The 13,399-nt window shown below is 58.0% G+C and overlaps 3 protein-coding genes across 3 annotated transcripts; 2 read left to right on the forward strand and 1 right to left on the reverse strand.

Annotated features, from left to right (window-relative positions):
* Positions 1–133: 133 nt before the first annotated feature.
* Positions 134–1,600, forward strand: CMQ_3916 (uncharacterized protein; the record flags this gene model as incomplete). Its single annotated transcript, XM_014319854.1, has 1 exon — positions 134–1,600. The coding sequence occupies one exon, from the start codon at positions 134–136 to the stop codon at positions 1,598–1,600; it is 1,467 nt and encodes a 488-aa protein (XP_014175329.1).
* A 318-nt stretch (positions 1,601–1,918) lies between these two features.
* On the forward strand, positions 1,919–3,433 carry CMQ_3571 (FAD dependent oxidoreductase superfamily; the record flags this gene model as incomplete). The annotated part of the gene is made up of 1 exon (XM_014319509.1): positions 1,919–3,433. The coding sequence occupies one exon, from the start codon at positions 1,919–1,921 to the stop codon at positions 3,431–3,433; it is 1,515 nt and encodes a 504-aa protein (XP_014174984.1).
* Positions 3,434–3,631: 198 nt separating this feature from the next.
* On the reverse strand, positions 3,632–13,346 carry CMQ_3751 (myb DNA-binding domain containing protein; the record flags this gene model as incomplete). The annotated part of the gene is made up of 8 exons (XM_014319689.1): positions 3,632–4,862; positions 4,933–5,357; positions 5,597–6,343; positions 6,509–7,762; positions 7,955–8,962; positions 9,718–11,288; positions 11,700–12,684; positions 12,930–13,346. The coding sequence occupies 8 exons, from the start codon at positions 13,344–13,346 to the stop codon at positions 3,632–3,634; spliced, it is 7,638 nt and encodes a 2,545-aa protein (XP_014175164.1).
* Between the last annotated feature and the right edge of the window lie 53 nt (positions 13,347–13,399).

A 13,399-nucleotide genomic window follows, 5' to 3' on the forward strand; every position in this document is an offset into this window, starting at 1 on the left:
AGGCAAGGACCCAGTGTAATGGCAGGGCAGGCTGCGATAAGAGGTGGTCCTTCCCAGTTGGGTATATAGGGTGGTGGTGCACACGTTTATGCCTCTTTTTCCGAATTTTGGACACACCAAGCCGACAAGCACGATGGCAACAGACGACAGCAAAGACGTGTCCAAGGTGTCGGCCAACGAGGCGGCGATGGAGACGGTGCAGCGGACGGAGTCCAACACGGACACGCAGGCGATCGACGTGGACCTGGGCTATCTGGCCGGCAGCAAGTGGGCGCGGATATACCGCAGCGTGCTGTTCCAGATGGTGATGATGGGGGCGCTCTCGTTTGTGGGCCCGGCGATGGCGGACGCGATCTCGAACCTGGGGGGCGGCGGGCTGTCGACGCCGTATCTGGCCAACCTAGCGAACTCGGTGGACTATGCGTCGGGCTGTGTGGTGACGCTCTTTGGGGGGCCGCTGATCAACAAGCTGACGATCAAGTGGAGCTGCCTGATTGCGGCGGTGGTGTTTCCGCTGTCGGCATCGGGCTACTACGTCAGCGCGCGGTACTCGATCGACTGGTACCTGCTCTTTGTCAAGATCCTGGGCGGGTTCACGAGCGGGTTCCTGTATGTGGCCGAGACGGCGGCGATGCTGTCGTATCCGCACCAGGACGACCGGGGGCTGTACCTGGGGATCTGGTCGGCGATGCGCAACTCGGGCAGCGTGATCGGGGGAGCGATCAACTTTGGGACCAACTACTCGCGGTCGAGCGCGGGCGGCATCGCGTGGTCGACCTACCTCATCTTTGTGGGGTTCGCCTGCACGGGCTTCATCTGGGCGCTGCTGCTGACGCAGACACGGCAGGTGCGACGCAAGGACGGCACGCGTGTGCCGACGGCCGAGAACGCCAGCTGGAAGGCCGAATTCGCGGCACTCTGGCAGCACATGCGGCGTCCCAAGACCTGGCTCGTCTTTCTGCCGGCCTTTTACTCCTTCTTCTACGGCGGCACGATGGGCACGTACCTGTCGCTGCATTTTTCGGTACGGTCACGGGCGCTCTCGTCGCTCATCACGCCGTCGCTCACGATCGTCATGGTGCTCGCGTACGGCCGACTGCTGGACGCGCGCTCGCTCTCGCAGAAGCGGCGGGCGTGGATCGCGTTTGTGCTTTGGGCGGTGCCGCAAGCGGCCTGCTTCGTCTGGATCGGCGTGGAGTACGGCAAGTTTGGCCGCGGCAAGTACCATCTCGACTACCAACTCGACAGCCGGCGCTGGGCCGAGGCGTACTTGCCATACCTCTTCATCTTCACGACCGGCTACTGGACACAGCTGTCGCTCTACTGGACCCTGGGCACCTTCTCGACCGACGCCAAGTCAGGCGCCCGCACCGGTGGCCTCTTCCGCGCGTTTGAGACGGCCGGCCAGGCGGTCTCGTACGCCATCAACTCACACTACGGCGGCGACCCGCGCAAGCCGTTCTTTGTCAACTGTGCGCTGCTGGCGGTGGCTATGCCGAGCATGGTGTTTCTGATCCGCCTGGTGCCCGAGCAGCCGGCCGAGTTTGATCTGGACGCGATCGCCTTTGAGGAGGAGCACGATAAGCGGGTGGAAGATTGACCTTTTGGGGGGGATAATCAGATACGTTTAGACTAGAGAAATGCAACTTTTTGTAATGCACCGATCGCGAGATTCCGTAATCGGCAGTCGTGGCCGGACCGGCGTATCTTGCTTGCGTAAGCGTGAGTAGCGCGTCTAGGACGCTAAGCCGCTGTGCAGATTCCCGGGCCGGCGATTGAGAAAGAGTATAGCAAGTGAGGCCATTGTCGGACCATTGAGCACATAGCAGTGACGAGTCTGAGCATTTATACAGTATCGTGTCTACTGTTTGTCTGCTGTTTGTCTCTCTTGCGGCCTATATTCTCTCTCACCTTCGCCATGGTTCTCCCGATCGACAACCCGACCAAGTCCTACTGGATTGAGGCGGCGGCGTCACCGCTGCGGAGCTTCCAGTCGGCGGCGACGCTGCCGGCGACGACCGATCTAGTGATTGTCGGCAGCGGCTACACGGGTGCGAGCGCGGCGTACTGGGTGCACAAGCACACGGCCGCCTTGGGAACGACGCCGCAGATGGTGATGCTGGAGGCGCGCGATGTATGTGGCGGGGCGACGGGACGCAACGGCGGCCAGCTGCGGCCGCATGCCTACTCGCGGTACCCGGCGTGGTCTGCGCGGTTTGGAGCGGCGGGGGCGCTGGCCCTGATCCAGCACGAGATGGCGCACCTGGCAGCATTCCGGGCGCTGCTGGACGCCGAAGGCATCGCGGACGAGACCTGTCTGCGGCTGGGCGAGACGTTTGACGCGGCCATGACGGTCGAGGCCTGGACGCGGCTGCGTGGCGCCTTTGACGCCTTTGTGCGCGACCACGGCCGCGATGGCGACATCATCCGCGAATGCCGTCTGATCGACGACCCGACCGAAGCCGAGGCCTTTACCCAGATGAAGGGCTGTCTGGGTGCCATCGTCCACCCGGCCGGCCAGATCTGGCCCTACAAGCTCGTGCACGCGCTGCTGCGCATCGTCCTCGCCACCGGTCGCCTGCAGCTGCACGCCAACACACCCGTCGCGTCTGTCTCGGCACAGCGCGACTCGGACGGCTTCTTGACCGTCACCACGCCTCGAGGCTCCATTCGTGCTAGAGCGGTGCTGCACGCGACCAACCGCTGGGCCTCACATCTGCTGCCCGAGTTCGACCGCCTCGTCTTTCCCTGTCTCTGCACCGTGGCCGCCGTCCAGGCCCCGGCCGGCTTCATCCGCAATACCGGCGCCCAGCATTGGGACGGCGAGGTCAACAACTACCACAACCAGCTGCCACCACCCTACAACGTCATCGTCGTCGGCGGCGCCAAGGCTGTCTGTGCTCACTACCCGCATGCCTGGCTGCGCAGCGACGACGAGTCTCGCCAGCTGCCCGGCGTCCCGTCCTTCTACAAGACCTGGCCCAAGAACGACTTGGTCGACTGGCCTGCTCTCTCAGAGGAGACTCCCCTCGGCCTTCCCGACGATCAGGGTGGCGTCTGGACCGGCGTCGAATCTGCTAGCATCGACTCCTTCCCTTTTGTCGGCCCTCTGCCCCAGAAGCCTGGTCACTTTGTTGCTGCCGGCTTTGCTGGCCATGGAATGCCGCGCATCCTCCTCTCTACCGCTCACATCACCCCCCTCATCCTTGCCGACCTTGGCATCGACAACTGTCCGCCCGATCTCGTCGCTCCCTACCCGCCGCTACCGCCGCCGTTTGTCATCTCCGACGACCGCCTCAGCCGCCTGCAGAGTGCCGATGCTCAGGCCCAGTACGATGCCTCCGTTCGGGCGCACGAGGAGAGCGCAAAGAAGCCGTTCTGCAACGAGCCGCGCTGTCTGGCATGGCAGAAGGTGGAAACAGAACAGAATTAATTAATCACAAGCTTACTGCAGTAACGCTCGTAGGAGCCCATAAAATAAATCCAGACAAACTTTGCATTCTCCGTTCCCAATCCTCCCAGACCAATTGCAACGCCAGACCCGTCGTATCCATACATGTGTGTAGCTGCATAGCGCATAGTTGCATATCCGTAGCGCCCTTTGGTTGCTTACTCATCGTCTCTTCCCTCCTTACCGTCTCTCGTCAGAGATGAACCGACCGGATCGCCGGCTGATCCTGTGGCTGGGGCTGGCCAGACTGCTGGCCGTGCTGCCACTGTTGGCGTGCCGGTGGCTGTAGTGGTAATGGGCTGGGTCTGGCTGCTGCAGCTGTTGTTGTTGCTGTTGCTGCTGCAGCTGGTAGGCCTGGTAGTGATCCTGGCCGGTTGAGGACGAGGCCGAGACCGAACGCTCGTGGCCGTCGAGGCGACCAAGGCTGCGCAGAATCTGTTCAGCGGCGACGCGCTCACGTGTGAGGCCCTGTTGCTGCTGTTGCTGCTGTTGCTGCTGTTGCTGATGGGAGCGCGGTCGCTGGGTCTCGCGCAGGGCGCTGGGATGGGCCTGGATGACGGAAGAAGAAGAGGCAAAAGGCAGCGGACCGGTAGCAGCAGATGTAGGCGACGAGGCCATGGCCCGATCGACAAACACATCGTCCTGGATCTGCTGCAGCCGTCGCTGCTGGCGCTGCTGCTCGGCCCAGATGGTCGACGCAGCCATGGCGCCGGCCGACGAGCCAGCATGCCGTCCCAATCCGAATCCGAGATTGTGATGACGCTGATAGATCGGCCCCGAGATCGTGCTGCCGGCGCCCTCGCCAAAGCCCACCAGGCTGGCCGAGCCGTCGTCGTCGTCGTCCACCGGGTCGTCGTCGTCGCCTTCGTCGCCCAAGCCGCTGCTCATCCGGTCGTCCTCGTCCATCAGCATCAGATCATCCTCCTCGTCGTCGTCACCATCCACCGTTCCCAGCGTGTGGCCGCTCATGACGCTGTTTGTCCGGCTGGCCGTCGCACTGGCTGTGCCGACTGTGCTCATCTTCGTAATCGCCACCGGCTGGCCGTGGGCATCGAAAAAGGCCGGTGTCAACGGTCCCGGCACGGCCGAGAGCGCAAACCCTGGCCCACCCGACAGCGAAGACGCTGAGCCTGGAGGCGTCGCCAGTGGCGCTCCACCGCGTCCGGCACTGCCCATACGGCTTCCTTGGCCGCGCGTTGCCCGTAGCGTCGACACCGTCGACAGGCCCGTCAGACGCGAAATCCGGTCCGCTCGCTCCGCTTCCAGGCTGTTGGCCGATGAGTGGTACTGATGGCCTCGAGGCCCGCCGTGGCTGCCGCTACCGTTATTGATCCCGCCGCCGCGCTGACCATCCTTGATTGCCGTCGTCGACAGTGCAGACAGCGATGTCGTCGTGCTCGTTGGCGTGCCGCTGCGAACATGTATCAGTAAAGACTCTTTCTCGTTTTTTCGCCTTCTCGCTCTCGCTCGCCCTCACTCACGGCATCTCTGACGGCGTGTCCGGATTCGACTGCGGCTGCGGTATGTTGATCAGCGTTGGCTGCACTGCCGCCGCTGCTGCCTGCGTGTGGGACATGGCGCTGCCGCTCGGATGCACAGGCACGCTGTCGTCGTATCGTCGTCGCTCTGTTTGTTGCTCCTTCGATGCCGCGTCGACTGCTTGTTCGTTTGCTGGCAGGAGAGCAGACGCATCGATGGTCGGTCGAATAAAGTCTTGTAAACTGCAAGAGTAATGTCGTCTTTTCCGTCGCACAGTCTTTTCTCTCGCTTGGTCCTTGTCAGCCGCGTCAGAAGAGCTGTATGGCGCTGGGCTGTCGTCGTTACTTATCGCTTGTCGTTCCCCTTTCGGTGGACCGAGAGAAGAGAAAAGAGGGGACTTGGTGGAGCACATGACGTCGAAAGACCGCTAGTCGTCTTCTGCCTAGCGTCTTTAGCACCAGCGCCACGCTACTGAGGTCCGAAGGAAAAGATGCCGGAAGGCACAACGCTCTGCACCTTCCGCTTATTACAACAGCGTCTTGCACGTGCAGCTTTGAACAATACATCAATTTTGCTTTCAACTAGAAGCATCATCTACATCCATGATCGATCGTGAGTATTGCGGCTTGTCGCTGCCAGCCCGTATCGCCGCCACAACTATCAAACCTTTGTCCGCTGCTTCTTCGCCGATGCCGACACCCTCTCGTCCTCGACAAGCCGGTCTGCCGGTCGCCTCCGCTTAGACTGCTGTGATTGCGACTTTCTCGGCGTTGGTTGTGATCCGCTCAGACGGCCCAGCTCCAGTCTTGCCGCTTTGCTCGACCTGTCCGGCGTTGGCTGTGATCCGCCCAGACTGTCCTGCGATGTCGACCCTGATGCTAATGGCCGCCATACAAGCGCCGGGAGCTCCGTCTCCACGCCCAGGTCGATGCTCCCTCGGCGCCCTTTGCTCTTCTGGCTGCTTTCACCTTCTGCCTCCTTGTCGACATCCTCGCTTTCTTCTCCTTGCTCCGCCTTCTCTGCGTCTGCCTCTCCGACCTCGTCCTCTGCCGTCGCTTCTGCCTCGCCCTTGTCTGCTGCCAGCCCTCCATCGCCGTCTTCGTCAAAGAAGTACGGATCGGCTGCTGCTCTTCTCTTTCGGATCCGCCTCGTTGTCTCTCCTTCTGATTCCGGCACGTCCACATCGTTTTCTCGCACGCTGCTGTGTTGCCGGCGTCCAGACAGCGTTGCTGACAGCTCTGCCTGTTCCGACACGTCGTGAACGCCTTCTGTCTCCCCTTCCTCATCATCCTCCACGTCCTCTTCCAGTACCAGCCGATTGCTCTTATACGCCCTGTAAACAGCTCCTCGTTTGCTGTTTGCACGGCCAAATCGTGGCGGTCCTGCTGCCGATTCTCTTGTCGCTCGAGGTCGCTTCCGAGCGCGTTGTATAGCAGTCGGCCCCGCTCTGCTTTCCTCTTCTTCCTTCTCCCCCTCTTTCTCCTCCTCTTTCTCCTCTCTCTCCTCTTCTCCCACTTCCTGTCCCTCCTCTTCCTTATCCTCTCCTTCCTCTTTCTCCTTCCCGTCTCCTCCACCAACAGTCAAGTCCTTGTCGCCAATGCTGTCGAAGTCGTAGTCCCACGCATCGCCCAGCTTTTGATGCTGGTCATACTGGTCCACTAGGTACTTCGCAATCGCCTGCACCGACTTCTTCTCGTAGTCAGGCACTGTCCGCTTCAGTCGGCTCCAGACCAGCTCGCGCGTCGGTCGTCGCCACCGGTTGCGGAATGTCTCGTCCACCAACCGCGTCCACGGGATCTTGCGCTCACTGAGAACATTCGAATGCCGGATCGACTTGATCAGTCGGTATTTGTCTTCCGCACTCATCCGTCGCAGCTGTCGTCGCACCCTGTCCGAGATCTTGCGCGCCGTCTCCGGCACTTGTTCGCCATTCTCGTATCCGTCGCCCGCAAACAGCACCGGCCATTGCTCGTCCTTCTGGTCGTCTCTGCCTTTTCTGCTGCCGTGGCCGCTGCCGTTGCCTCTCTCTGCGTCCAACTTGCTCTTCCCCATCGCCTCAATCGTCGCCGCTCGCTTCTGCGATGGCGTCGGCTCTGCTGGTGCCGGCGGCCCAATCAACTCGCCCCTATCGTTGAAATGGTATGCCGCCTGCACGTCGTTCCACTTCACCCGACACTGCCGTGCCGTTCGTGTGTGTCCCATCCGCTCGCTCACCTGCGTCCACGAAAGGTCCGCCACCGCTTCTGCGTTGACCTCCAACACGTCCTGTCCGCGTGATTGTTGGATCGTCCGCAGCATGTCTCCCACAATCCCCGCCAGTTTCTTCTCCTCCTCAAACTTCCAGTTGAACAGCCGTCCGTCCTGCATGCAGACCACCCGCTCCTCCCATCGCTTGCGCACGTCCTCTCGGTGTCGGTTCAGCAGCCCCGAAATCACTGCCCACTTGTGCCCGTGCTTCTCCACCATCTCTCCCAGCTCCTCGTCCTCCTCGGCCGTCCACCGGTACATTTCCTTGTAGTTATGGAACATGCGCCGGCACCGCAACATCACATTCTTCCGCGCCTGGTTGGGGCACGCCTCCTGCATCGCATTCCACAGCTCCTTGTGCTGAGCCGCCGGCTCTTGCACCATGTCGTTAAACTCGTGCTGCGTCAGGGATCGCTCGTCGATCATTCCCGCTGCCACTTCCTCCAGATGTCGCAAGTTCTCCGCCGAGAATACGCCGGATGAGCCTGGCGTCTTCGCCTGCTGTAATGCCGGTGTCCGCTGCACCTTCTTGGCTGCAGTCTTTGCAACCGGTCCGGCTGGTGTCGACGGCGTGTTTTTTGTCGGCTTGACTGCAGTTGCTTCTTCTTCTGCTGACTCTGCTGGCTTTTCTGATGGCTCTTCTGCTGATTCTGCCGGCTCTTCTGCAGGCTCTTCTGTTGGCTCTTCTGTTGGCTCTGCGTCTGCTGGTTCTGGTTCTGGTACTGCTGAGTCTTCTGCTGGCTCTTCCGCTGGCTCTGCTTCTGTTTCTTTCCCTACTTTTCTCATCCTCGCCAGCTTCGGTGATTTGACCGTATTCTCGATCAAGCCTGCCTCGTGGGGCTGTGTGCTGGGTATCGACGAGGTTTGCGTGCCTGGGACTTCGATGTCTTCTTCGCCATTTCGCTCCAGGATACTCGGCTTCGGGACCTGCTTACGGCCCTTCTTGGCGCTCTTGACCACCGGTTGTCGCTTCGAGTTCGTCACTGCAACGGTTGCCGTCCGGTGGTCCGATTCGGCGTCTGGGCTCTGCGCATCGCTGTCGGCCGGCCATTCGTAGTCCCCGGCATGATCGACCGCGGTGCCTTCCGGCAGCACGTCTGGAATATCCTCCATGCTATCGTCGGAGCTGCTATACGTATCTGCCGCTGTCTCGTCGGACACCTCTTTCGCGCCGGCGCCGCTGTCGTCTCGTGGCGGGTCTTCGGCCGGCTCAGCGTCGTGCATCGCCACATCCTCAACTGCCGCATCCCGCTGCAACTCATGTTGGGCTGCATGCCTGGCCAGGCTGTCGTTTTGTGCGGGCGTTGGCTTGGTTTTCGTACCCAATGACGAGAAGAGCCGTCTGCGCGGCAGTGGAATATCTTCCCCAGAGGATAACTCACCGGCTCCGTCTTCCTCATCACTCTCCACCGCATCCACAACTGCTTCGGAAATAGACGCAGAAGTAGAAGTTCCTGTTCCTTCTTCGCTAGTGCTCTCAGGTTCCTCCGTTTTAACGGCACTTCTTTCGGTATCTTCCCCGTCTTCTTCCTCATTATCCTCCTCTTCATCCTTGTCCTTGTCCTCGTCTTCCTCTCCCTCATCCTCCTCGTCCTCGCCCTCGCCATCGCTCTCTGATGCCTCCAATTTCACAAATGCAGAGGCATCTTCCCGTGCCGCTTCTGAAGAAGCAGAAGATTCGTCTGTTTCGTCTTCGTTCTCCTCGTCCTCGGCCTTTACGGCCGTATCGGCGTCCTCACCCATGTCTTCTGTGTCATCGTCGCTGGTGCTGCTCTCGTTACTGTCCTGCCTTGGCATAGCTGCGGTGCTGATGTGCCGTTGTTTCGGCTTTGGCCGCACCACCTTCTTACGAGCGCCCTCAGGCATACTCTCAACGGTTCCCATAGTCATCTGTACTCTGTCAGACAACACTACCGTGGCCTTTATTTCTGTTCGGTGCCGGCGTTATTGGGAGGGCGCGACTGCGAAGCGAAGCAAGTCGCAAAAATAAAATGTAATTGAAATGCGATCACGTGTCGAGCAAACGCGATTCCACGCGCCGTTTCACAACCTGCTCAAGCAGACCCACTTTTGCGACATCTTTCATTGCTTCCATTCCATATTATATAAACAGTTACTCCGTACAAGAAACCCGATTTCGATGTCTGATATGTCTCCCGTTATTAGGTCGAAATCTGCACATAGCTTCGAGTCCTTACAGGTAAAGGTCCCATCGAAAATCGCGAAACATGCACGCTTCCATCCAAGTCGAAGCTTGGATCCCGCATCCTGTTTGTCGATTCAGCCACAATAGTTCGTACATGGTCTGCCTACGTTACTCTACTCGTCGATGTCCTACATTTTTCTGTCTCCGTGTAGATGGGCTCTTCCGAAATGCAATCTGCATGCTTTCCATATATCGGAATGTCCTTGTCGTTCTTGGCATTTGTGTCGTATTTGTATCTTGATCTCCGATCCTCTCCTGGCTGCTGTCAGTGCTATTGTCAATGCTGTTGTGTCTGCTGAAAACGCTCGGTCGCGGTGTGGGATACTCGTTGTACCCCTCCTGCTACACGCGACTCCGGCGACGAAGCAGCTGTCTCGGACATCTTTGAATACTGCGGAGTATCGGGTCTTGTAAGGCTGGTCTCCACGGGACAGTCCAATGAGGTAGTTTGGTGAGCAGCTGTCTCCTGCGCCACTTGAATCAGCGCAGAGTCCGTCAATGGTTCCTGGTTCCATTTGGCAGATGCTGGAAGAGGAGGAAGTGGTGCACTCGGCGGTGGTGATATCGGCCCCAGCTGCCGCAGCGCCAAAATCGCCGTGCTTTCCTTGCCTCCCTCCTGAATTTCAGGAGACAATGCAAGTCGATCGGTTTTCGACGTTAAATCTTTCTTGGAGTGCCGTTTGAGAGGCGGTCGGATCGAGTAAAGCTCCCAGGCTTCCTCCTTTGTGAGTGGTTTTTTGCCCTTGCGAGCCACACGGTTCTCCAGACCCGACTCGTTCGCCATCTCGGACTCAGTCATAATGGAGTCTGTCTCCGCCTCGCATCCTTCTCCACCTGCTCCTGTTTCCGATGGCTCTTCGTGTTGGTCCATAGACATCTTGCGAGACAGCCGCGTCCTTCCAGGACCTTTCTTCGACGTGAACCATCCCCTGAGTGTCGACATCCCGCCCTGGCTGTCCAACTTCTGCTGTTTCTTTGCCTCGCGAGCTGCTTCTCGCAATACCTCCTTCTCCCGCAAGGCCAGCTTACGCGCTGCCTCCCTTTCGGCGGCCCTTCGCTGCTCCTCCTTGCGATTGCGAATCTCTATCGCGGCCTGTTCCTGAAACCACGCGTCACGTTTTTCTCGATTGACCTTGGATGTTTCGTGGCCTAGCATGTATCCCCCGGCAATGTCCAAAGGCACTTGCGGTAGGCCAAAGTCGGCCATGGTTGCACAAGGACTGCTGTCACCCTTGCTGTCGTCTTGCTTCAAGGAAGCTGCTGCCGGTTCGCTAGCGGAGGATACCTCCCTCCGGCTCGTTCCCATGTTCATGCCTCGGTCTATTGCGGCCTTAAGGCTGGTCGCAGGTTGCGTCACAGAGCGCATTTGCTGATGCCTGCGTGAAGACCGCCGAAGACTATGGAAGAACGGGACGTTTTCCTGCTGTTGGTCGTTGCCACCAAACAGGGAAAATCCAGAAAAGCTCGCTGCAGTGCTTGCAGTGCTGCCATTGCTGCGAATGCTGGAATGAGAAATGCTGGAAGCCGGTCCTGCGACTTTGCCGTCCTCTCCTTGTCCGCTGGCTTGGTGGTTGTTCATTCTTTCCCTGTCTTTTTCGATCTGCGATTTCGCTGCAACAAGAAGGGATTGTCTCTGAAAGAGCTTTACATCAAAATCGAGATTCTTGCGCGACTCCGATGGGGCAATCTCAAAGGCCAGCTTGCCCAGTCGCGGTGACAGGGTCAAGCCGCCACCTTGTCCCCGGTAGCCACTTCCAGCGACAGCGTTTGTCCCAACCTTCAGCGTGGCATTTTTTGAATCTAAGCTTGGATTGGGAACCAAAGCAGACAGGTCTCCCTTTCGGTGATTCTGCTGCAGCGGCTTTGCAAGTTCTGGCAGTCCCAGTGTAGCTGCTGCTTTTGATGCTATGGATGAGCCATTATTTGCATCAGGTGCTTCCTATGCACCGGCTGCTAATGACACCATCGTGTTGGGCTGCATAAAACTGCCAGTCACCGGAGACAGGTCCTTCGTATATTTGGCAAGGTTTGCCGAAACCTCTTCGTCTCCGCCTGGTTTTGGAGACCCTCTTTTCAATAGCTCAGTCCCACCGCTTGAGAACAGCTTAGATAATGCGTCACGATGGGATCGTGCCCAAAACGAGTTCCTGTCACCGCTACCTTCATCCAGAAGCCATTCCGGTGATGGCGGTCGAAGTGTGCATGGACGTCCTTCTCTTTGCGAGTTCACCTTTTCTATCAGGTAATCTCGAGTATACTTCCAGGGATCTGTGCCGGCATGCTCGGTCTGTGGGGCCGGGGTTTTCCCTGGCATACAGGGATCGGTGTTCTGTCTTCCCCTTGCCTCGGTGCTTTTCTCGGTATTTTCCGGCATAGGTGTCGTCGGTGATCCTTCATCTCCGTCTTCCAGGTTCATATACTTGTCAGAAAATCGCACCGCTTTTGATGGGCGTCGTTGGGAGGCAGTAAGTGGAACAGAAGGGATGCCGAGGGCAGCCACTTTGATATCCTCGTCTTGTCCTCTGAATTTGGCGAATATTCCCTCTGTTGATCTCCAAGTTGGCTTGAGCAAGTTCGGGGTCCTCTCTGGCAGTGTGTCGTACTTTCTCTGCTGTCGAAGAGTCACTGAGGACTTGGCAGCTTTCAAAGCAGGATGATTGCGGCCTGGACTTTCAGCATCTTCATCCTGGGTCCCATTTTTGCAATCTTGAGTTGCGGTATCATTTATCTTTATGTCGTGTTCAGGTGCTTCGGCAAGCTTTCTCTCTGCTGAATCTTCAAGGGTATGTGCAACATCATGGCAGTTGAAGGATGCCTGGTCAGGTATGGTTGAAGTTGTTTGAACACCGTCATGTAATTTTTGTGTGAGTGCAGATAATGACGGGTTATCTTCGCGCTGAATTGTGCAAATTGGGAAGGGGGGGTGTGACGATGCTGAACTGTCCAATGAAAGGTGATTGGCATTGGTGGCTGGAAGTCGCAAGCCCTTTTTGAACAAAGACTCTTCACTGAGGCCTAGTTCCCTAAGCAGAGGATGCACCAAGAGTTCTGAATAGGATCCCGAGGAAGAAACGCTCTGGCCAGATGATGACGTTGACGTTTTCAAAATAGACCTGATATATTCCGATTTTGAACTGGTGCTTGCTTTGGTTGCGTCAGGAGGTGCAGCGTGGTGTCTGTCGCCACAGATCTTGATGAATGTTTGCCTGGTTTCTTCGATGATAGCCATGTACGCCATCAGCGCCGGGCGGACCTCCTCTGTCCATCCGGAAGCAACGCCGGCTTCGGAAAACAGCCTTTTCTGAATCCCACAGATGTCCATATCTGTTCTAGTTTCCATGAGAGCATAGTAAACGTGTTCACGGAGGGCTCTGATATCTTGCACCCGAATTGATGGTACCGGATAGGACATAAGGTAGGGTGGAAACAATGCGTTGAGCAATTGCATGACGAATGTTCGCTCGGCTCCGTTCCTAAGATGCCAACAGATCATCTTCTCCAGTCAGCTCTAGCCACGGATTCAGGCAAATGATAGGTCCAACTTACACAGATCCTTGCGCCAAGGAAGACTGTCCGAAAATGAGCCTGCGCCTCAGCATTTGTTTGTATCATGGGCTCAATGTGATTCAAGACAGGATCCATTCGGTGCCGGGCAATGTCAAGTTGTTGGCAGGTGTGAGTGCCCAGCTTCTGGGCGATAGACTCAAGGTCCTGACGACGACGGCATTCCAGGCCTGTGAGCGTATCGATCCCTCTCAGGGTCTCAACATGGCTCCAAGCCACGGCCATCTCTTCGGGCAAAAAGATGTTATCCGCTAGATTCATTCGCACATTTGGAAAATCCTCTCGTTTTACTATTTCAAGCTGTTGTGTTTGCTCCGGGGATACCGTCAAGATATTCTGGTATGGGGAAGTCCTGTTTAAAGATTTGATGGCGGTTACGACAGTGCTGAGGACAGACATGTTGCCATCAAAGGCAACTAGCCGTTGGCTGATGGCCCGGGAGGGTGTTCCCG

The sequence above is a fragment of the Grosmannia clavigera genome (genome assembly GCF_000143105.1).
Source record: "Grosmannia clavigera kw1407 unplaced genomic scaffold GCSC_113, whole genome shotgun sequence".
Classification (NCBI taxonomy): Eukaryota; Fungi; Ascomycota; class Sordariomycetes; order Ophiostomatales; family Ophiostomataceae; genus Leptographium; species Leptographium clavigerum.